Source organism: Drosophila ficusphila, unplaced genomic scaffold (genome assembly GCF_018152265.1).
Source record: "Drosophila ficusphila isolate 14025-0441.05 unplaced genomic scaffold, ASM1815226v1 contig_414, whole genome shotgun sequence".
In the NCBI taxonomy this organism is placed as follows: Eukaryota; Metazoa; Arthropoda; class Insecta; order Diptera; family Drosophilidae; genus Drosophila; species Drosophila ficusphila.
In genome coordinates, this window is record NW_025064328.1 from 22,182,917 (window position 1) to 22,205,136 (window position 22,220).

Here is a 22,220-nt window from a genome sequence, read left to right on the forward strand (position 1 = left end):
GGTTGTTTTATTCTGTAAAAATCAAATCAGCCTCATATTTTTCAAACAAATTAAAGCTTACCGCAGTGTGCCCTCCTACGATTCACAAGACAGTGAAAGCACATTTTTTGGCGGTATTTTCTAAACGATATAAGTAGGCCCACACTTCAAGGGTCCAAAAAATAACAAAATACTAGATTCCTTACAATACTATGGATTACAATGTTCAACCGTCGACATCCCCGACCCCGTAAAGACCAGCTTCACTTAAATCCAAAACTGCAAGTTTTGAGACGGGCCGCAACATTGTCCGAGATACTCCGTCGTCGTTCACTGATGACTCCATCGGCTCCGCTGTAGACCTCCTCCACGATGCCCTTGCGCCACTCTCGTCTGGGCAAGGCGGGATCGCAGACGAAGACCATATCGCCCTGGCGGATGGGCTCCGTTCTCCGGCACCACTTCTCGCGGCGCACAAGCGTGGGTAGGTACTCCAGGACCCACCTCCTCCAGAAACGGTCTCGCAGCATGCAAGCAATCCTCCACTGCTTCCGCGTAGAATCCTCCTTGGGCAGCTCCGCATCCAGTCCAGGCCTATTCGGCAGGTTAGCTGCTCCCTTGAGCAAATCATTTGGTGTCAATGGCGCCTCTTGGTCCGCATCCACCGGCAAGTGGGTGAGCGGACGCGAGTTGACCACATTCTTCGCCTCGATTAGGAAGCTCTCCAACACATGATCCCTCGGCGCGACTTCCTTCAGGGTATGGCGCAGCACTCGCTTTACGCACTGCACCATCCGCTCCCATACTCCGCCCTCAGAAGGGTTCGATAAGCAATTGAAAACCCAATCAATGCTTCTGCTGGACAACTCGCTCTGTATCCTCTCCGTCTCGAACACGTCTCCGAATCGCCTGGCTTCCCTGTCAGCTCCCACGAAGTTCCTGATCACTATTATGCAGGAATCCGTCGATAGGTCGTGCGCCAGTTCCAGATGAATTGCCCTTGTCGTCAAGCACGTGGTCCTCACCAGGCGACTGAAGCTCGAGAATCTGTGAAACGGGATGGCGAATTCATTTGCGGCCACTAATGCAAACTCACTGGGCATCTCCTCTTCATCAGGCGCATCTGGAACACGCTCGGTTCCCTCCTCAGGTGCCGGCCAGCCGCTCGCTGGCTGCCTCAAAAAATGCGGGTCCGCTTAGCCAACGCGATTCCGGGGTAAGGTCCGCCTTATTCTGCGACCGCGTCGCATCATCCGCTGCGTTGTCAGCTGTTGGTACCCATCGTCACTGGGAAACCTTCGACGACTCCAAAATCTCCGCCACTCGGTTGCCAACAAACTGCTTGTACCGGCGGTGGGTGCTGCCGATCCATCTCAGCACCGTTTTCGAATCCGTCCACAACACCGTCTCGCTGCTGTCCACACTGTGCTCCTCCTTGACAGTGTTCATCAGTCTGGATCCAAGAACTGCTCTTCCGGTAGTGGTTCGTCCCACTGGATCTTCTGCCTCCAGATCTCTCTCAACAGCAGCTTCGCTGTAATCTTCAGGCAGCACAGGAATCTCAGTGGGTCGAACGTTGACATCATCAGGCTCAAATACTCCCTCTTTGTAGGGACTCGATCTCCACTTAGAACGCTACTTGGCACTCGGTGATACTCCACGTTGAATCTGAAGTCGTCCGTGGCTACCTGCCAGCGCATTCCAAGGATCTTCTGCTCAGCCTCACCCCATCCGACGCTCTTGACTTGTCCAGGTGGTCCCAACGCCACTTCCACGATAGGTGAGCTGGATGAAAACTGGCATAATTCGAATCCAGCCTCCGCATGTATCTCCTTCACTCGGGCAGAGACACTGATAGCTTCGTTCTCGGATCCGAATCCCGAAACTTCAGGGCATTCACCGTCTTCACGTAATGCGCAGCGCTCGGCGAGCAGGCTGCTCCAAACGTCATTACGTTTATCTCGTACACATCCGGGTCTCGATCGTCATTGCCATCTCTCCAAAGGAATCGTTGGGAACATCGATCCTCGGGTCGGATCAGCACTTGGTGGAACATCTCCTTGATGTCACCGCAGACTCCGACTGCTCCTTCCCTGAAGTGAAAAAGCACGGCTGGCAAGGGCTTGTAATGCTGAGGCCCCTTGTCCAGCGCCGAATTTAGTGAGGTTCCTCGAAAGGTTTTCGAAACCAAAATGTGGCAAATACCATAGCCGGTCGCTCGTCACCGCGACCTCATCCTGCTGCAACTTCCTCGCATATCCTTTGGCTACGTAATCCTTGATGATACGATCGTATTCCAACGCCAACTGCCCGTTGCGCTTCAACTTCTTCTCGACGATGATCAGCCGTCTGTGCGCCATCTCGTAGCTCCTTGGTAGCACAGCGTAGTCATCCTTCCAGAGTAATCCCGTCTGGTAGCGACGTCCCACTTTCACCGTGGTGTCTTCGAGGATCCTTTGCGCCGGCGCGTCATCGCTGGCTGCGACCTATGGCGCGAGCTTCACACCAAAGCTTTCCGTCTTGAAGTAGTCCTCCACCATCTGCTCCATCGTATCATCCATTGACACGGCTAGTAGGCAGGACCTCAATGACGGCGTAGTTGATTGCCCACTTACTGGCCTAAACACAACCCACCCAAGCTCGGTTGCGGCCGCATACGGTCCCTCTCAGGCAAACCGCCTCGTTCTAAGTGGCAATCCCAAATGTCCATGGTCCAGACCGATGAGCAACTTAGGCACCGCGTTGATGTAGGGCTTCATCGGCAGGCGCGCATCCTTATGCATGCACTGGACATCTCGTCGGCCTAACGTCTGCATCGGCAGACTTAGGCTCGAAACGGAGAACACGGTTCTTAAAGCGTGGCGAGTGGGCTTTCCAACTCCACTTATCTCCAGGCTCACCACGTTGCTGGGCTCTCTGCTGGCCTTTCCTCCAAACCATTGAATGTTTAGCTGTCGATGTTCGCCTCGCACTCCCAGATCCCTCCGTAGCTCGTCATCGATCATCGTGACGGAGGATCCTTCATCCAAGAGCGCGTATGTGTCCACCTAGCGACCAGCTCCGTACAGCGTAACTGGCAATATACGGAACAAAAGTCGGCCTCCCTCGGCGTCAACCCAGCTTAGGCTTCTCTGCACGGGCACCTGGGGACAGCCGACTGCTGGCTCCCCTCCTGGTCCCTGTGACCACCTCGTGGCGAAGCTCCCCTGTCCGGGCCGCGTCTGGAAACAGCAGTCTGCTGGTTTCCTCCGTTGTGGCTCCTGAAGCCACCTTGCTGCGCCGGCCATCTTCGCTCCTCGTCCGCGCCATGTAGCAGACGGTGATGCAATCTGCGGCATCTGTTGATCTGGCACTCGCTATGTACATCACAGAACCTGGTCGTATGTCCACTCCGTAAGCATGTGAAGCAGAGTTGATGCCTCTTCACCATGCCCCACCTACCGGGTGGGGAATCTCCAATGAACTCCCTGCAGCTCGTTGCAGCATGTTGCCCTCCACAGATTGGACAACCTCCATGCCGATCCTTCTGTTGATCGCATCCGCTCTGGTCGACGCTCGCATGCAGAACTCGACGCCTCGGCTCCTTTCCCTCGACATCCAAAACCGTACACACGACGTTTGCGTACTCCTGTGGCCACGCTCTGAAGTGCGCTACAGTGGGAAAGGGCCTGATCGATGCAGCGTGCCTGGCCCAATCTACTCGCCTGCTCGTAGGAAGCTTCGCCACAAGCTCCTCCATTAGCGTTGGGTTCCACAGGTGCTGCTCCGCCTTCGCTGACTGCAAGAAGGCCGTGAGGTTACTCACTCGGGTTGCGAAGGGAACGATCCTCGCCAGGTGCTACTCCGAAATCGGCGGCACTTCTCGCACGCTGTTCAGCTGGCTGCGTATAAGCTGCTCCGGTCGGTCAAACCTAAAGCGCAGCTGCTCCATTACGGCATTCACGTTTCCAGGGTGAATCAGCAGCGACTTCACTGTCTCGCGTGCTTCACGTGCTTCACCAGCCTTTAACAACCTCCGGTTGTTCTGTAAGTCTGTGCAGTTGTATGCTTGGGTCGTCTCCACAAACGCACAATTAAAGATCGGCCACTCCTTGGGCTGCCCTCCAAATATAGGCAGGTCCGGAAGCCTCCTTGGCCCGTACACTCCTTGGGATCCATTCGGCGCATCGAGGCGTAGGATCCGACGAATGGCGATGATGTTGCTACGTTGTGGATGCTCTCGCCCGGTAGCACGAATCCATGCGCTGTCTGCGCAACACTTGTAGCACACAGTGGCTCCACAAGGTGATTGCTAGTCGATAGCAATGGCGGTCCACTCCAAGATGGCGGCAGCGTACAGGCCGCACTGCTCGCACCGACACCGCTATGTAGGACCGGCCCGACCCCGTTAGTTGAGGCCTCACCGTTAGATGTAGCAAATGGCGGTCCGTTCCAAGATGGCGGCCGCTCCTATGCTTCTCTGTTGGCGCCATCTGCGCCTGGGCCAATTGCGATTGGCGCGCAATTGGCGGTGCTCGCACTGTTCAGGGTCTTAACCTGCTTCAGCTCCTCCTCCAACGCCGCAATCCTTTTGTAGTCACCGTAGTGGTTGGGCTAGAAATGGCCGCCGCCGAGGTTATGTTCACTCGCGGCCGGTTTCCTGCTCCACTACTCGCTGGCTGCTGATCCGCTCGTGTTGGTGTAGGGATGGCTTCCCCTCCTCTCGGCCGCAAACTCCTCTTGGGGGAATGCTGCATCCCAACAAGTCCAAAGATGTCGCTGCTTCAACGCTTTTCAAAATGGCCGCTGGCTGCGGCCGCCGATGCTTGACGCTCCTTGCGTCGTCTGGCCCGCTGGCTGCGGACACCGTGCTTGGCGCTCCTTGCGCCTCCTAACCGCTGGCTACGGTCTCATTTACAGACGCTGGCTACGTCTCCCCTGTCGCTGGCTGCGACTCCGTCCGTACCCAGTGTTCGGCGCTGGCTGCGCCTTTCTATGTCGCTGGCTGTGACTCCTCTACTGGTATGGAAAGTGCTCCTTGCAACTCTCTTGCTGGTCGTCAAGCCGTCCTCCAGCGCAAATTGCCCTTACAGTCTCCCTAGGACTGCGAATAAAAGGAGTCGTCTTGCGTCGATAGTGGTGTTGCCTTTTTAACAACTACCCCACACGCGTAGGTCCGAAGAAAAGATAGACTTTAAAGGCGTGCGTTATTGGTCGGTTGTTTTATTCTGTAAAAATCAAATCAGCCTCATATTTTTCAAACAAATTAAAGCTTACCGCAGTGTGCCCTCCTACGATTCACAAGACAGTGAAAGCACATTTTTTGGCGGTATTTTCTAAACGATATAAGTAGGCCCACACTTCAAGGGTCCAAAAAATAACAAAATACTAGATTCCTTACAATACTATCGATTACAATGTTCAACCGTCGACAGGTACTATTCAAAAAGTGCCAAAAGTAGGCGAATCATAAAAAAATGCTAGAATTCTAGCTGAAGTGGCGGGGCGTCCTTCTTGAAGGCAGCAAAAACTCCTGGTCTGTGACGGCTGGGGGTGTTAGCTGTGGGGGCAAGAAATAACACACGACGATCGCGAAAAGTAAAAAAGACTAGAACTTCGATTATGGCGCGGACCGGCCGGGCGTTTATTTCATGCGTTGACGGATTGGAACTAACTTAAGCTAAGCTAAGCTAGGCGCTTGGAGGCGCAGCGGAGACTTCTCGCGCTCGGGGAGTGGAGAGCCTGGACGGCCGAGCGCGACATGCTCCAAGCTTCGGGAGAGGGAGAGTGCGGTGTGGGGAGAAGCTCCGGGAGAGGGAGAGCGGGAGAGGCCTGAACATCCCGCCCCCCTTGCAACCGCTGGCGTTGCAACATAATTAGCCCTGGTTGCAGGCGCCGGACAGGATCCAGCCGAATATGGTCTTCTGGGCCACCGGCAATCCCTCGGCGACCAGGTGGAATCCTGGTTGGATGACCTTGGCGTAGACATCCGCACCCAGGACCATGGAAATCGACGCCGGCAGATAGAACCGCTTGTCGGCCAGCGGAAGGTCCTTGTAGCGGCCGACGACAGACTCGTCGATCGCTCGGATGGGGGTGCGGACGCCGACGCCGGGCTCGATCTTTAGGACGACATCCAACGCAGCTCCCTCGACGACCTTCGATCGGAGGATCGCCGTGCACACCCTCTCTTTCCCGACATTGGTGGTCGGCAGACGAAGGCTGGACGCCAGGGTGGCGTCGATGCAGCTTTGAGGCGAGCAGGGGTCTATGAGAGCCACGGTGTCCACGATCTTCGGACCCGCCTCCAGGGTGACCAAGGCCGTTGGAAGGACGTTGACGACGTGGTGTTGAAGGAGGGTTGCCAACGTCGGAGCAGCGCGCGCTGCGCGAGTCGAGGGCTCTGGTGTCGAGGATGCTGAGCGCGGTGGAGAAGCAAGCGCTCTGCGAGTTGGCGGATCTTGCCGGCGCGAACGCTGCTGAGAAGCGGAGCCCCTTTTGGAAGGCTTGGAAGGCTCGGTGATGTGGAGCAGCGTGTGATGCTCCTCATCGCACGTTCTGCACCGGTCACCGCTACGGCAGTCCCCTTGCGAATGCTCGTGGGCAAGGCAATTTGCGCAGTACTTATTAACCAGAACTGCCCGTAGCCGCTTCTCCGCGCTCAGCTTGAGGAACCTCTGGCACCTCTTTAGAGGGTGGATCCCCCGGCAGACTCGGCACCGGTAGGACTGCGTGCCTCGAGTCCGCCTGCTCTCCAACACTTGAGCGTTCTGCTTACGCGGAGCCATTGTCTACGGATGTCGGCGTTGGATCATGAAAAGAAAAAAAAACACAGGAAGATGTTTTATAATGGAAAGATTCGGGCCTTACGGACTACGGACAACGAAGTATGGATTACTGGGTAGAAGTTTGGGGAGCCTCTCCGGGAAGGAGAACAATTTTGGCTACTGGACGCCGGACAATGCCGCGCGCCGTCCGGATGTCGACTACGCGGACATTGCCATCGGCTCCAGGAAAGACGGAGTCGATTCTACCGAGTCGCCACTCATTTGAGGGCAGATTGTCGTCTTTGATGACGACCATGTCCCCGACACGCATATTCTCGGTGGGACACTTCCACTTGTTGCGCTTGTGGAGCTCTTTCAGGTATTCATCCTTCCATCGAGCGCGGAATTGCTGATGGAGCGCTTTCAAGCGCTTCATTTTCTGTTGGCTGTCCCTTTTTAAACGCTGCTCGTTTCTTAAGAATTGAGCCAACGCGAAGGATCTGGAGTGTCCCAGGGCGGACTTTGCGTTCTCTGGATCACGGAATGGAAGGTGTCCGACATATTTTTCACTAAAGTCGCTCGTGGTTGTCCGGAGGAAATTTTCCTCACAAGCCAAATCGGAATCTTCTGCCATTTTTATTGGCAGATCCTCCACCTCCCAAAACTTGGTGAGAGGTTGATCCAGGTTTGAATCAAATATATGGGAGATTCGAGTGGAGAAAGCAGAAATTTGCTCTTGCCTAGCAGCTGGTATTGGTCCGGTAAGGATCCAACCGAATATAGTCTCTTGACCAAGAAGAGAGCCACAGATGTTTGCTCGGGTGCCGCTTAGGAGTATGGAAGGCAGCAGATCAGCCCCGATTAACACGTCTATTTGTGCACTCTCATAAAATTTCGGGTCGGCCAAAGAAAAATCGGGAAGCTCCCGTAGGAAATGCTGCGGAATTGAGCAGGACGGAAGTTGACCAGCTAATTGTGGAAGGACATACGCCGTTGCGTCTAGTTGCAGGCCAGGCCTGGTCGGAGATCGAATTGAAAATTGGCAGAGCTTTTTGGATTCTGCTGCCAGTGTTTGGTTTAAGCCGGAGACTTGGGCTCGAATGATCTGATGAGGCAACTTAATCAAGTTGAACAGCCGCTCGGTCACGAATGTTGCCTCCGATCCAGAGTCGATCAAGGCACGAGCCTTGACGGTTGATCCCAAATGGCAAACGTCAATAATGGCGGTGCCCAGCAAGACGGATCTATGACCCGTGGCAAGATAATTTTGCACCGTGGAGGTTGCGGCACTGGTAGTCGCTGGAGCGGTCGTAGTTGGTCTTGACCTGGGCGAAGAAGTTGGAGTTGGAGTCGAAAGCGTTGGAGACGCGTTACCTCGATGGAGAAGCGTGTGATGGCGGCCGCGGCACGTGAAGCAACTATGAGTGCTGTCACAGTCCCGTAGCTGATGTCCTCGTGCGAAGCAGTTCAGACACAGCTTTTTGCCTTTGATATACGCGGACCGCTCATCGACAGACATCCGGAGAAACCGTGCGCATGTCCGCACTGGATGGTTTTCTCGATTGCACAAGTCGCACCCTCTACCTCTGGGTACTACTCTAGCTTCATAGGGATGGATTCTGCGTGCCGTGGAATTAGAGGCTGCCGCTCTGGGCTGAGGCTGACTAGAGCCTGACGGACGGACATCATCTATGGCCTCTAGTGGCCTGTGACGCTCAGTGAGGAAGTTATTTAACTCCTGCCACGTGGGAACATCGACCTTGTTGTGGAGCGACTGCTCCCAGAGGGAAAGTGTCAACTTTGGAAGTTTGGAGGAGACCATATAAACTAATAGGCAATCCCAATTGTCGGTGCTAATATCGCTCGTTTCTAAAGCGGTAAGGCAACTCTGGATGGTGTCTTGAAGCTCTCGCAAAGCTGGCCCAGATTCCTGAGTGATGGACTGCACATTGAACAGTATTTTCAAATGACTGTTTACTAACAACCGTTTGTTTTCGAAACGCTTCGTTAGGTTATCCCAGGCTGAGCGAAAACCATCGTTAGTTAAAGGCGACTTTGCCACAATTGTGTGTGCTTCGCCACTCGTTTTGGAATTCAGGTGGAACAATTTCTCGACCGGCGTCAATCTTGGATTGTTAATATAGATCGCCGTGAAAAGGTCCCTAAACGTCGGCCAGCGAAGATAATCGCCGGTGAAGACCTCGGTATCACACGGAGGTAGCCCACAACCTGAAGGAACGTAGGTCTGGGACGGATCAGCTTGTGTTTGGGGGGTTCGTGGAGCTTGCGCAATAAGATCCTCTATATTCGCACCACACCTTTCGTAGACGTCGTAGCAATAATTATATTTCGCTCGGAGAATTGGCAAGCTGTCAGCTGCACTGTCTCCGGCTGAAATCAGGCGTACATTGCACTCATCGTACTCTTTTTTGATGCGCTCCCACAATGCTCGGACCTCTTCGCGTCGGATATTTAGCATGGACATGCTCGGGGGAGTCGGCGACGGAGTGTTACATCTCGCTTCGAATTCACTGAGTCGATCTGAAACCTCAATGAATTGATTCAGCGCAAGATCGGACGCAGCTAGAGCCATTTTTGTCTCGGAACGAGTGAGCCTTGCTTGGGGAGAGGGAGTCTTACTGGAAGGTTTAGGTGTGGGCGGCTTGACAACAATTTTCGGAGTTTTTGTTGGTGGAATGGGAGATTTTTTATTCCCACCTTCACTGGACATGCCAAAAAACGAACCCTCGGTTGGAAAACGAGTGTGCTGGTCGTGAGAAACAAATTTTAGACCTTTGTTGCTGGAATTGCACTCTTGAAAAAATTTGTATTTAGCTGACTTGTGGAATTTGTCTCGCTAAAGGGAGACGGTCTATGGAAGCGACGATAAATTAAAAAGGAATATATGCCCAGTGGAAACGGGGTATATTTAATATGCACAGGAGCGAAAAAAAACCCAGAATAATTAAATAATATTTATTCTTAATGTTATTAAGAATATTATAATTAGTATATTTATAATTCGGATATGTGATTATTATTTTGTGTGGTATTTATTTACTTTATTTTAGAAAATAATACCAACTGTGGTACAGACAAAAAAACCAAAACGGGTAGTTTATTCGAAGAATGGAAGTTAATTATTTATCCAAAATAATTTATTTGCAAATATTTAATTTCTGAGCTATCAACAAACGGTGTGCCGTACGGAGTGACGTTCACACTTAAATTTTTTGGAACCAGACAAAGAAATAATTTTTTTTTAAATTATTGTATGTTGCTGGACAAAAAAAAAACAAATCAAATAATAAAAAAAATTAATTTCCAATTATTTTGGTATTTTTAATTTTAATTTGACTGGAATATTAATTATGTTGTTATTGGAGTTGGAATTTATTTATTGCAGCTCTGAAATAATTTATTTTGTCTTTGGAAAAAATTTATATGTTTAAGACCTTGCACTGGATGTCGTGCAACGGCTCCCTAATGGGTATGGGTGTATATGTGTATATTGGTATGCTGGATTTGGATATAAGTGTATATATGTATATATGTGCGTTTGTGCAGTTCGCGCTCACGCCAAAAAATGTTAGAAATAAAACACACTGCAACCAACAAAGTTTTCCGAGTCGGTGGTGGATTGTAATTATTTATTTTATTCTACACGGAGGCCGACGGAAAACTTTTAATGTTGGTATATTTTCGCTGTAGGAAGTAGAAAATATGTATGGAGTATATGGAATATATTTGGAGATATATATGTATGTATTTTTTTTGGCGGAAAATTTATTTAAATTATTGCCGGCGGGTATGTGTTGAGCTTTCGATTTTAATTAAGTGGACTGTATTGCAAGAAAAGGTGTGCAAAATATTTAGCGTAGGACTGCAGTGAAAAAAAACACTTTGAAAATGGGGGCCCTTTTTTGGCAGAACACTTGGAATTTTTTCACAGAAATTATTTCTTCACTGTTCACTTCGAATATTTTGCACACTTTACACTTGTCGTTAAATTTTGGATTTTTCACTTTTATTCAATTTCGGAATTTGCACTTTTATTAAAGTTTGCAATTTTAGCTCTTTATTAAAGTTTTGGAATTTTGCTCATTTGATGTATGTATACTTGTATGTACATACATATGTGTACGGTTTCACTTTGATGTACGGGCCAAAGAGGAATTGGAGGAATATGGCGGCACGATCAAAGAAAAACGGAAAAATGGAATAGATCTTAATAATTGCCGTTTTCGGATTAAATCGGACTTGGATTTTTAGAAAAAATCATGCAGAAAGTCAAACGAAACAGTGTTTTCGAGTGGCTGACTGCAGACCGGCAACTTAATATATGTAGATCTTCGTACTTATCTTGAGCAATTTCGGGCGCTGATCGAATCTGGCTCGAAGGACCAAAAAATGAAGTGGCGGGGCGTCCTTCTTGAAGGCAGCAAAAACTCCTGGTCTGTGACGGCTGGGGGTGTTAGCTGTGGGGGCAAGAAATAACACACGACGATCGCGAAAAGTAAAAAAAGACTAGAACTTCGATTATGGCGCGGACCGGCCGGGCGTTTATTTCATGCGTTGACGGATTGGAACTAACTTAAGCTAAGCTAAGCTAGGCGCTTGGAGGCGCAGCGGAGACTTCTCGCGCTCGGGGAGTGGAGAGCCTGGACGGCCGAGCGCGACATGCTCCAAGCTTCGGGAGAGGGAGAGTGCGGTGTGGGGAGAAGCTCCGGGAGAGGGAGAGCGGGAGAGGCCTGAACACTAGCTAATAGCATTTCACAAAATCTTATAGCTTTTCCAGTTTCAAAATAGCTAGATCTAGCAATAAAATAGCTAATATGGCAACACTGAAGCTCTAAGAGTTTTAAAATCTTCTTTTGAGGATTTTATTTGAATACGTGCGGTAGCTAATAATGCCTGCTCTGACGTCATACAATTATTCACCTTTTCTGGGTTTTGTTTAAAATTAATATGAAGCATGCTACGGTGATTTTTTGTACACACCGAACATAAAATTTCGCTAAGACACTTTCCATTATATGGGTGTTTAAGACCTTTAAAACACAAAGAAGCTTTTCTTACTTTTTCCATTCTTTCTGATAAATTTAAAGCTTTGAATTCGCTACAATAAAAAAGGGGGGGGCCCTACACCTTTGCAGATGGGACAACTGTTAGTTAACAATTTCTTTGAACTGTTACTAAATGCATTTTTTTAACAGGCTTTTCATCCTGAATTGAGCTAATTGAACTAAGTCGTTGCTCAAAAAATTCTGTTAACTCAGATAATATTGTATTTGAATTTCTTTGGTTTTCTTAATATCGCTTTCATATAATTAAAGAGTTTCTTTACTAAATTTTTAAATAATTATGTGTGCAAAGATGATATCGACATCATGGAAAATTTGTCCCTTTTGTTTTATTATGTGAATTGACTCATTTATAGTGTCAATAAACATTCTTAATTGCTTTACTGAGTCAATATTTACATTTTGAAACTCAAGAAGGCGATTCAGTTGTACGGAAAATATTTTCCGATTATTTTCGTACCGCTTGGTTAACTGTTCCCAAGCGGCCTCATAATTATCTCCAGACCTCAATAATAGGTGAGAAACCACATTTCTAGCTTATCCCTTAAGGGAAATTTTTAAATAATCAAAGATTATGGAAGGACTTAGATCCTCTCTTAAATGAATGAGTTCATTAAACAACTCATAAAATAGGTCCCAATCTTTGGAATCTCCAAAGAATGTGGGTACCTGAATTTTGGGTACAGTTGGCAAATCGTCCATTTTTAAATTGGTTGCCTTAGCCTTAGTTCGCACACTTTCCTTTATCTCGATTTTTATATTATTTGATACCGTGAACATATCAAACTCTAGCTCACCTAGAATTTTATCATATCTCCTATCTGTAACATCAGTCATCTCGACCAATAATAATAAATCTTTTCCATTCTTATTTGAAAAGTTGTCTCTTATATCGTTTAAAGCAGGGGTGCTCAACGCCTATACACTGAGTGCACTTTTGTTTTTGTAGATGCTCTGTGCTTATGGGTAGTGCGCGCATAAGCACCGTGCATATGGGCTTCGATTTGCATGCGAAACAAAAACAATTTTGCTTGTTTCTTCATTACATCTCTATCCGTCGTCACGCTTCGCTGAACGCAATGTATTTTGTTTTTGTTTTTTCCTCGAGCACATGCACTGAAACTTATTTTTCTGTCTGCGTTGGCTTTTGATTTATTTCGTGATGGACCATTGTAGGTGTTATGTTAAATATTTTGGCGGATCAAAATGAGTGATGAATTAGAGAGCAGTTTTTTTTAGCATAAACTTTAAATGTATGCTTCGTAGTAAATATTTAAAACTTTTTTTCTCTCAGTGCACAGCTGCGCCCCAACACAAACGCGCCGCTACATATGTACACGTTTTCTTGTGGGTGTGTTAGTAAACGCACTGCCATAAGACGAATTTGAGCACCCCTGGTTTAAAGTTTCTTTCAGGTAAGCTTCTAGTTGGTTGTAAAGTATAGTATTATATTTGCTAGAATTATAGTATTATAGAATTTTATATGACTGTTAACTTAAAATTGACTTATCTGGTCTTGCTTTGCTGTTGTTGTTTCTGCCGCTGCTGTTGTTGTTGCCGCTGAAGATTGTTGCCGCTGAAGATTGTTGCTGCTTGCGTCTATGTCCCCTTGTTGCTCTTACTTTTGCTGTCTGCCGATCGTACCGCTAATATTTTTTTTTGCAGATGATTCTTCTTCTCTGTTTTTGCTTTTGTTTTTGACGAAATAGAGATTGTTTTGCCCCGACTACACTTGTCACAGATAAAACCCACTGATGTCACTTTATAACTTTTTTTCACTTTCGATGTTTTTAAGGCCTTAAAAACGCCTAAATACAGCTGCTCGATGGCAATTTCAAAAATATTTTTATTTTTTTAGTGTCGATTTCTTGACCGCAATTTTTTTAATTTTGCTTCGTATTAACCCTCTAGTGCCCAAGACCAGCTCTAGACGGGTAATGTTAAAAATACCGTTATTTTATTAGGGGAAGTCCAAAAATTAAGTTGGTTGCATTTGGAATACATACTAGAGCTTGCGCAAGCTGCTGTATTCATTTGAAGCAGAAAATTTGTGCAACTCGGACGAACTAATTATTTTGTAAGAAGTGTATGTATTTTTTTTAATTATAATAAATAGTTTGCTGCTGAAAAAAAATTATACCGTGTTGCTGATAATCTCAAGGACGCAAAAAACGAAACTCACACTTAAAATAAGTTTTAGTTAGCTTTTTATTGCTTTTATAAAGTATCCCGTCTAGAGGCGGTCTTGGGACAGTTCGCGAAAAAAAAATTATACGGTAAGTTTTAAAGGGAAACAACCTATGACATATTTGATTAGAACTAATTGCTTCAGTAGACATGGAACGACGACAAGTTAATAAGCTATCAGCTCTTCCCGTCGTGGAGATTAAAAAATTTTTTAATTCTATTGAATTTGACATTGATACGGATGGAGAAGAAGAATTGGAGGACGATTTTACTAATGATGTTTGCGATGTTTCACTTCCTGTCAATGAGGAAGATGAAGAAGCGATTGAAAAAGTGCTACATATGTCGGATTCTATGTTGGCTAGAGAGATTTGTATAACTTCAAGCGGAAGTCCTACTCCTTTTGCAAAACTGTTGTCACCCTCAAGTTCGATAGTCAGAAACGCAAACGTAAAGCACCTGCTGAGCATAATACTGCTCATGTTAAAGAAAGCACAATAGCTGAATGTGGATCTGTTTGGACTATCGACCCAAAAGCACCGCATTTCAAAAAGATGTTGTGTCGCCAAACGTACCTAGTCATGGATAAATCTGCAATATCCTTTAATGACCCTGACCTCGGAGAACTTAAAAATACGCCATTCAAGTGACTTCAATTTTTTTTAAATGATTCTATTATTGAACATATCACCCAGCAAACAAAATTGTATGCTGCCCAAAAGGATGTCAATACTTCGTTTTCCACAACAAATTTAGAAATTCGACAATTTATTGGCATTCTATTTTCGATGTCAGTTCTTCGCTACTCAAATGTTCGCTCACATTGGGGGAGTACGCATTTGGAACTATACAAAACACAATGTCAAGAAATCGCTTTGAAAAATACGAGGAAATTTGCATTTTAATGATAACAGTAAGTTGCCCTCCAAGGATTCTGCCGACCACGATCCTTTATACAAAATACGGCCGCTCGTGAATCATTTCAATGACAAGTTTCAATTAGTTCCGATGCGCCAACGCTTATCTGTGGATGAACAAATGTGTGCAACGAAGATGAAGACCTTTCATAGACAATACTTACCAGACAAACCACACAAATGAGGAGTGAAATTCAATCAATTTGTGTGACTCTTCTGGCTTTTGCTATAATTTCGAGATATATTGCGGAGCAGGTGACAACGTTGTTCAAACTGGCTTACCGGATCTTGGTGCGGCAGCAAATGTAGTTGTTCGATTGTCACGCAATGTTCCGGATTTCAAAAATCTGATTATCTACTTTGACAATTATTATACTTCGTTGCCGCTTCTTGTATATCTCAAGTCCCGGGGATATTTTCTTTGGGAACTATTCGCTCGAATCGCATTCCAAATTGTAAGCTGCCAACTGACAGCGACCTCAAAAAACAAGTGCGTGGATATTCTACAGAATTTTACGTTTACATAAATTGCCCAAATGTTATCCACAAATACAACAGCCACATGGGCGGTGTCGATTTAATGGACGGACTTATAGGTCGATATAAAATTCCCGTAAAGAGCAACAAGTATACAAATCGACGATTTACGCATATGTTTGATTTGGCCATGGTAAGCGCTTACATTTTGTTCCACCGAATAAACCATCCCGACGCTAATAACGCAAAATACCAATTGCCAAATTTCCGATCAGAGGTCGCATATGTGTTTTGCATGCTAAAAAGAATAGGAGATTCTGCCAAAAAGGCCAGGCGACCGCGACAAGTTGATGGAAAGGAAAATAAATGCACAGGGAGGAAAACTTACCTACCCATTAATAATGTACGTTATGATACCGTCAAGCATTTTGCAATGTTTTTATCACGCGCTAACAAAAATTTGTAAGCTTCCTGGTTGTACTTCTGAAACTCAAATTGTCTGCCGTAAGTGTAATATAAACCTGTGCTTTTCCCAGATAAAAGACTGTTTCTATGATTTTCATCACAAATAAGTAAACGAACTTTTTGTACACAAATATTTGAAGCTTTGTGAATTTAAGTAACTTTAGTTTTAATTGTTATTTGTTTTTGGTGCTGATCTTTATAACATTTATAAAAAAACATGTAAACAAAAGAATTGATTACCTAATTTTTTGCTGGCCTATCTTCCCAAAGCCGCCTCTAGGCGGTCCAAGGTAATAGACATATAAAACTCGATACAAGCAAAAAAAAATTTGTTTTAAAACAAACATTTACTTTTGCTACAAACGGAACCCAAAAATAATTTTTTTCTTGGAAAAGAAAATTTGGGCACTAGAGGGTTAAACAATAAGGATTCTTTTTTATCATTTTCCTTTAATTTTATCAATTATTTAGCAACAAATCTTAAAGTGATAATTTTTAGACTCAAATTGCATGTACTTAAAACTATGAATGTCAGCAGCACTCGCGTATAGATAGTGTTTTATGGCTCAAGCCTCATGCACACGCGCATAGAGCTCATTACCGATGGGATGGACAGACGTACTCTGTGGGGATTACTGGTTTGCTAACTTCTGACTGAAAATTATAATTAGTGGAAGTGGGTAAGTCGACTTTTTTAGTAGCAGGCGACAAGCAAATTCTTTCAAATTAGATAGACTATTTAGGATTGATTATTACTGTCTAATCCATTTTAACGTTATTAAAAATTAAAAAATATATACCTTGATACAGCCAGTCTGGAACACCATTATATACTTGGTTTTCATATCCCGAAGAGGTTATTCTTATATCTGTTTCCATTACTGGGGATTGTCGGATAAATATATCATTTTCCACTACAAATATTATTGCTGTCGAATTGCCAAGCCAAGACGCATACTGAAGGCGAGTTCTTTGCACCTTTAGAGAGTCTTTTAATTTTACTGGCATGTGGTGATCGTTTTCCACGTCATAAATTGTGTAAAATGCTGTAAAAGATTTTTGAAAATCCTAGAGGAAGACAGTGATTTGGTTAATCTTATACTTATATATTATATATAAATTATATATCAATAGTCAAACTTTAGATCTATTACTTACTTTTTTTACATTATGTTTAAACAAAACATATTTAAGATCGTGGGAGCACATGTAGCCATAAACATTTAATTGACGTAGAGTGTGGTTTGTTACTAAAACGTTTATAATGTTCGTAGTTGTATCCAAGATAGCCAAACCTCCATCATCCGATTGGAACACATACTTTTGGGAAGTTACCCAAGAGGGAGGTAACCTTGACGGCGTTAAGTCTCCTTGCAAAAATTCATCTAAAATCATCCTACGGCCTGACCAATACAAAAGCTCATCAACATATCTGAAAAATATTTTTAAAATTTTATTTTTAGGATTATTTAATTATTTATAGGTATTTACCACAAAAATAAACTATTAATACAAACATTTAAATTGTTACCATAAAAACTGAGATTTTAAAAAAGGGAGGCTAACACTTACAAGCAAAGCAACGTTACAACTCATGTTTAATAAGATTGCTTTTACTTACAAGATTACTTATACTACAGCATATTAAACGTATTTACGCGAAACTACCTTTACATAAAAAATGTTATTCAACGACACAACTTTTTGACAATACAGTCGAATCCCGATAATTCGTACCCCGCTAAATCGAAAATCGCGATAATTCGTAAAAAATTCTGTTCCCTTGAAAAAAATTCCTTGAAAAAATCTCGATAAATCGAATTCCCGTCTAATTCGTAAAGAAAAGTGATCCCCTTGCCATTTTGAATTATCGGGACTCGACTGTATTTATAAGAATAAAAATACATAAAAGAAACTAGAAACAAGATACAAAAATAAATAGTTTTCATATTTTTACCCTCACATAAATGCTGTGAAAATAACTTTCATAGGTATTATGTTCGCAAAAACCTTTATGTAGGTACCAATACCGGTTCTCCTATTTTGGCTTTTTGGACGTCTTGCATAGTTAACTAGCTGCGATTTGTCGTGACTTCATTTTCATTAATTTTTATATCAGTTACTCATACAGTAAAAGAATGTATGTAGTTTTAAAAAGCAGTCAAGACCCCATAAAGTATATTCTTGATCGTGTCAAACCGTGGTCGCACACAGACGTGTATTTATTGTGCTCCGGAAAAAAAGTATTTAATAAAATCTATTATAACGCGAGAATACGCTTTCTGAGATGAAATCGCAAATATTTGTCAATTAATTAATATATAACTTAACACTTTAAGCTGAAATTAACTTAACTTCGATTTCAATGAGTTTAAACGACTTTCGCTACATATCAGAGACTGTTAACTTTCTGGTATTTATTATGTTACGATAGTCATGTTACAGAAGCTGCACTTTGCGCAGCGCAATAAACAGATCAGTACGAATGAAATAGCGAAACGGAGAACACTCTTTTTAATCGGTACGGATTTTTGCACGCCTTTTTCACACCACCCAGATCCTAGTTTCATGTCACCACGAAAACGCTTGTGGATGCAACATTTTGGCGCCCAACGTGGGGCAAGTGTGTTAAATAAATATTGAAATAAACTAATAAACTTATAAATTAAACGTGCCACAAGTTTTATCGTTCCCGCGCGTTCCGTCTGCACACAGCTGCACACATATACGCATACGAACACAAGTGCGGGCAGTCAAGTGTCGCTGACAAACGGAACAATTCTTCGATTTCGCTTTGCGTTTGAAATTTGGCTCCACATTTAAATCGAAATTAAAAGGGAATTGTTGCTTGCAGTTCTTTCGTTTTCGCTGATTTCTGCAACCGTGAAGCCGCTTGTCGTAAAACTTGTCGCTTAACAAATTTGTCGCTTTCGGAATCTAACGGCAAGTATTCGCGCTACCCTGTTCAGAAGTTTGATATGCTTCAACTTTAACCTAACTACAAAATAATGGTTCCTGGTGTAAGCCAACTTGACGAGGCCAAGCGTCAAATGGCCAACGTTAAACGAAACATTTCGCGAATTAAATCAGTGGTTGACGAACATGTTAAAGAGGAGTCCTTCAACCGCTCTGCCGCTGAACTCCTATGCCGTCTGGGAATTTTGGAATCCTACTTTAAAAAGGCGCTAGTGATTTAAACTAAAATTGAAACTTTGGATTCAGCGGACACCGGGCGTGTTGACATTGAGGAGACATACATAGCGACCAAATTGGCTATCAAACAACTACTCGGTGAAAATCTAAGCAGCACAATGCTCGAATCCAATACACCGGCACTGCCGCAGTCAAAGCTCCCAAGGCTGCCGCTGCCAACTTTTGATGGTACTCACACGGAGTATAAAAACTTCATGACTTCGTTTATGCAGCTTACTGGACGTGAGAATTTGTCATCAATTGAGAAATTCAACCATCTTCTCAACTGTTTGAAGGGCCCAGCACTAGAAGCAGTAAAAGCGTTTCCAGTGACCAGCGAAAACTTTCCCAAGGCTTTGGATAAGTTGAAAGCTCGATACGACAAGCCAGCGCTAATATTTATGGAAACAATAACCACAATCTTTAAATTGCAGCCTGTTAACTCTTCGAATGCACAACAATTGCGAAGCTTGATCGATAATGCATCCACCCTATTCAGCTCTCTGTCGTCGCTGGGCTCGGATGCACAAATTTCGGAGGCAATGCTAATCTACCTAGTTATGGACAAGTACGATCAACAAACTCGGAATAAATGTAATCTCTGGACTACTCTTCGTTTCCATCCTGGACCCAGTGCGCTAGTGTGCTCGAACGCCACTTCCAATTTCTAGTATCTAGTGGATCTCATTTGCACTCACCAAGACCACATGCGTCTTTTGCTCCAGCGCTGGACACAGACTCATGGCATGCGACCAGTTTCGGAATTTGGATTCACTGCAACGCCTAGAAGTGGTGCCTTTGCGTCAATTGTCTTGGCAAGGGACATAAGGTGTCAAATTTCCCGTCGAAAAATCGCTGTCGAAGTTGAAACCAGCCGCATCATACGCTCTTGCATCACCAGAACTCTCCGCAGGCGCTATCATTACAACCTTCGGCAAGCTCGTCCCAGTCCAGCGGAACAGCAACTTATTCTCAACCACAATTGAACGGAGCACCAAGCTACGTTAATGTGCAGCCGTATCCTATCGGAGCTGCAACCCATGCGCAAGCTCAATCAGATGCAAGAGGGGGATCAGAAGTCATCCTAGCCACAGCAATGGTGCAAGTTCAGGACTCAATTGGCTCCTTCAGACTCGGGAGAGCGCTTCTCGACTCCTGCTCCCAGGTCAATTTTATAATCGAGTCTTTTGCTCAAAAACTCAGATTGCCGAGGGACAAGCATAGTGTTCAAATTCGCAGTATCGGCGACTCGAACGCGCACATCAAACACCGTACATCAACAACAATCAAATCTCGTCTTTCGCCTTTGGAATTGCCTCTCGATCTGTGCATAACGCCTAACATTGCATATCAACCAGACACCCAAATTGACATCTCGAACTGGAACCTTCCATCCAACACGCCGTTAGCGGACGAACAATTTCATCTTTCTGCTAGGTGCTGAGGCATATATTCTTGCAGTGCACATTGGGATGAAATGCCTTTATTTTGGCAACAACCTTATTTTTAAAGCTAGAAAGTTGAAACTTGGAGAATTTGCTGCTTATATTATTTGTGAATTTCGGTTTTTTTTTTTTACACTGCCACCTTTCCTTCCCTGCCGCCCACATAATAGAACTGCAGTATATTCATATAAAATTCATATTAATGTTGTTCTATTTTTTCTTCACTTTTTTTATCCACAATTGTTAGAAAATTTTTTTATTTTAATATTTTTGCATATTATAACATAGCTTAATAAACGAAAACTTAAAAATAAGTACATAAACTTGTATTATTATAAACGTTCTTCTTCTAAATCAAAATCTAAATGTGGTATACTTGTAAGGTCGTCTTCAACACTATATACTTGGGCTGCATCTTCTGGTTTTGGAGAAGCTAAAAGTCCAATAACTTCACTTGGCAATGAGTGTTATTTTGAACTCTTTTTTGAGCGATGCTTGATAAGTAAGGATCAGAAGAATCCAAAGCTTGGTGAAATACGTCAGTTAAATTGTTCACTCGGCTATTTTTCCTCGCATGCAAAAATGGTATAGGCTCTTTTAATGATAGTTGTTGGCTTAATTTTGAACTGTCAGGACTATTTATTGTTGTATTTAAAATGTGAGAAATATCTTTATTTTTTTCCTTATGCTGCTTTAATAAGTAGATGTGTTAAATTTTCCTTTGCAAGTTCGGAAGCAAATCTTCTTTTAAGCCGTAAACTTCCTTCGTCATAAGAGACCCGAGGTCGTCCACCTTTTGAATATAATATTAGCTCCGATGCAAGCCAGCTAGCATTTTTTGCTTTTTATCATCTTCAAATCGTTTTCCGGAAAATCATTTGGAATTACTTCTACGCAAACCCAGTCAAAAGTAGCAATGACATTGCGATTATTATCCAGCCAAACTTCCAGTAAGTCACCTCGACGAATTGCAACCTTGCTCGCATCTGTTGAAATATCTAACCCCCCGCAAATTCCCGCAAATTATTTAAAAGCTATCTGAATATACACATAATAACACTTACTACCACATAAGTTGTTATTTGAATCCTGTTGTATCTTGCTAGATATGATCCACGAAACACAAATATTTTAAGGTTAGAATCAACAAAACTAGTGTTTACGTATTTCATTAAAAACATGACAAAACAAAAGCACATATAATTAAACACTTATACAGATATTTTCTTCCTACCATGTGAAACATTTTCCATTTTAAGGTATTTTAATTGGTCAAACTGTTTAAAAATACGAGAACGTCAAAGTTAAGAAACTTGTCTAATCAGCAAGCTTGCACGCACTACGTGGCAAGAACAGCTGACTTTCAAGGGCTGGTGGAAGACAAGGCCTGCACAATAAAATACCAATTAAATATTTTTGATGTCTAGAGACTTTTCTTAGCTTAAAATAATTGTAAGAAAATTGATATATTAACACGATTTTTTTAGGTTTTGGCCAAAATAAAGGCATTTCATCCCAATGTGCAGTGGGCCAAGTCAAACTGGGCCCCAATTTTCCGACTGTCCAAAAGACACTATTCGGTTGGGTAGCAGCGGGAAGCCATCGCCCAAAACAATCAAAGGAGTCCTACGCATATCTGGCTCAAAGCTCTGCAGCCGTTGATGCAAATCTGAAGCGTCTGTGGGAAGTGGAAACAATCAGCACCTCGGGTGAGCGACTTAAGCCAGA

The 22,220-nt window shown here is 44.2% G+C and overlaps 1 protein-coding gene across 4 annotated transcripts in view; it reads right to left on the bottom strand.

The window, feature by feature from the left end:
- Positions 1 to 22,220, bottom strand: part of LOC108101621 (inactive dipeptidyl peptidase 10) — a 319,002-nt gene that overhangs the window by 157,214 nt on the left and 139,568 nt on the right. For all 4 annotated transcript variants that reach the window (XM_043208357.1, XM_043208356.1, XM_043208358.1 and 1 more), the window contains 2 exons: positions 17,014 to 17,287; positions 16,656 to 16,923 (listed from right to left, as the gene is read on the bottom strand). In XM_043208357.1, the coding sequence (XP_043064292.1) occupies positions 16,656 to 16,923; positions 17,014 to 17,287 (542 nt within the window). The remainder of the gene's footprint in view (positions 1 to 16,655; positions 16,924 to 17,013; positions 17,288 to 22,220) is intronic.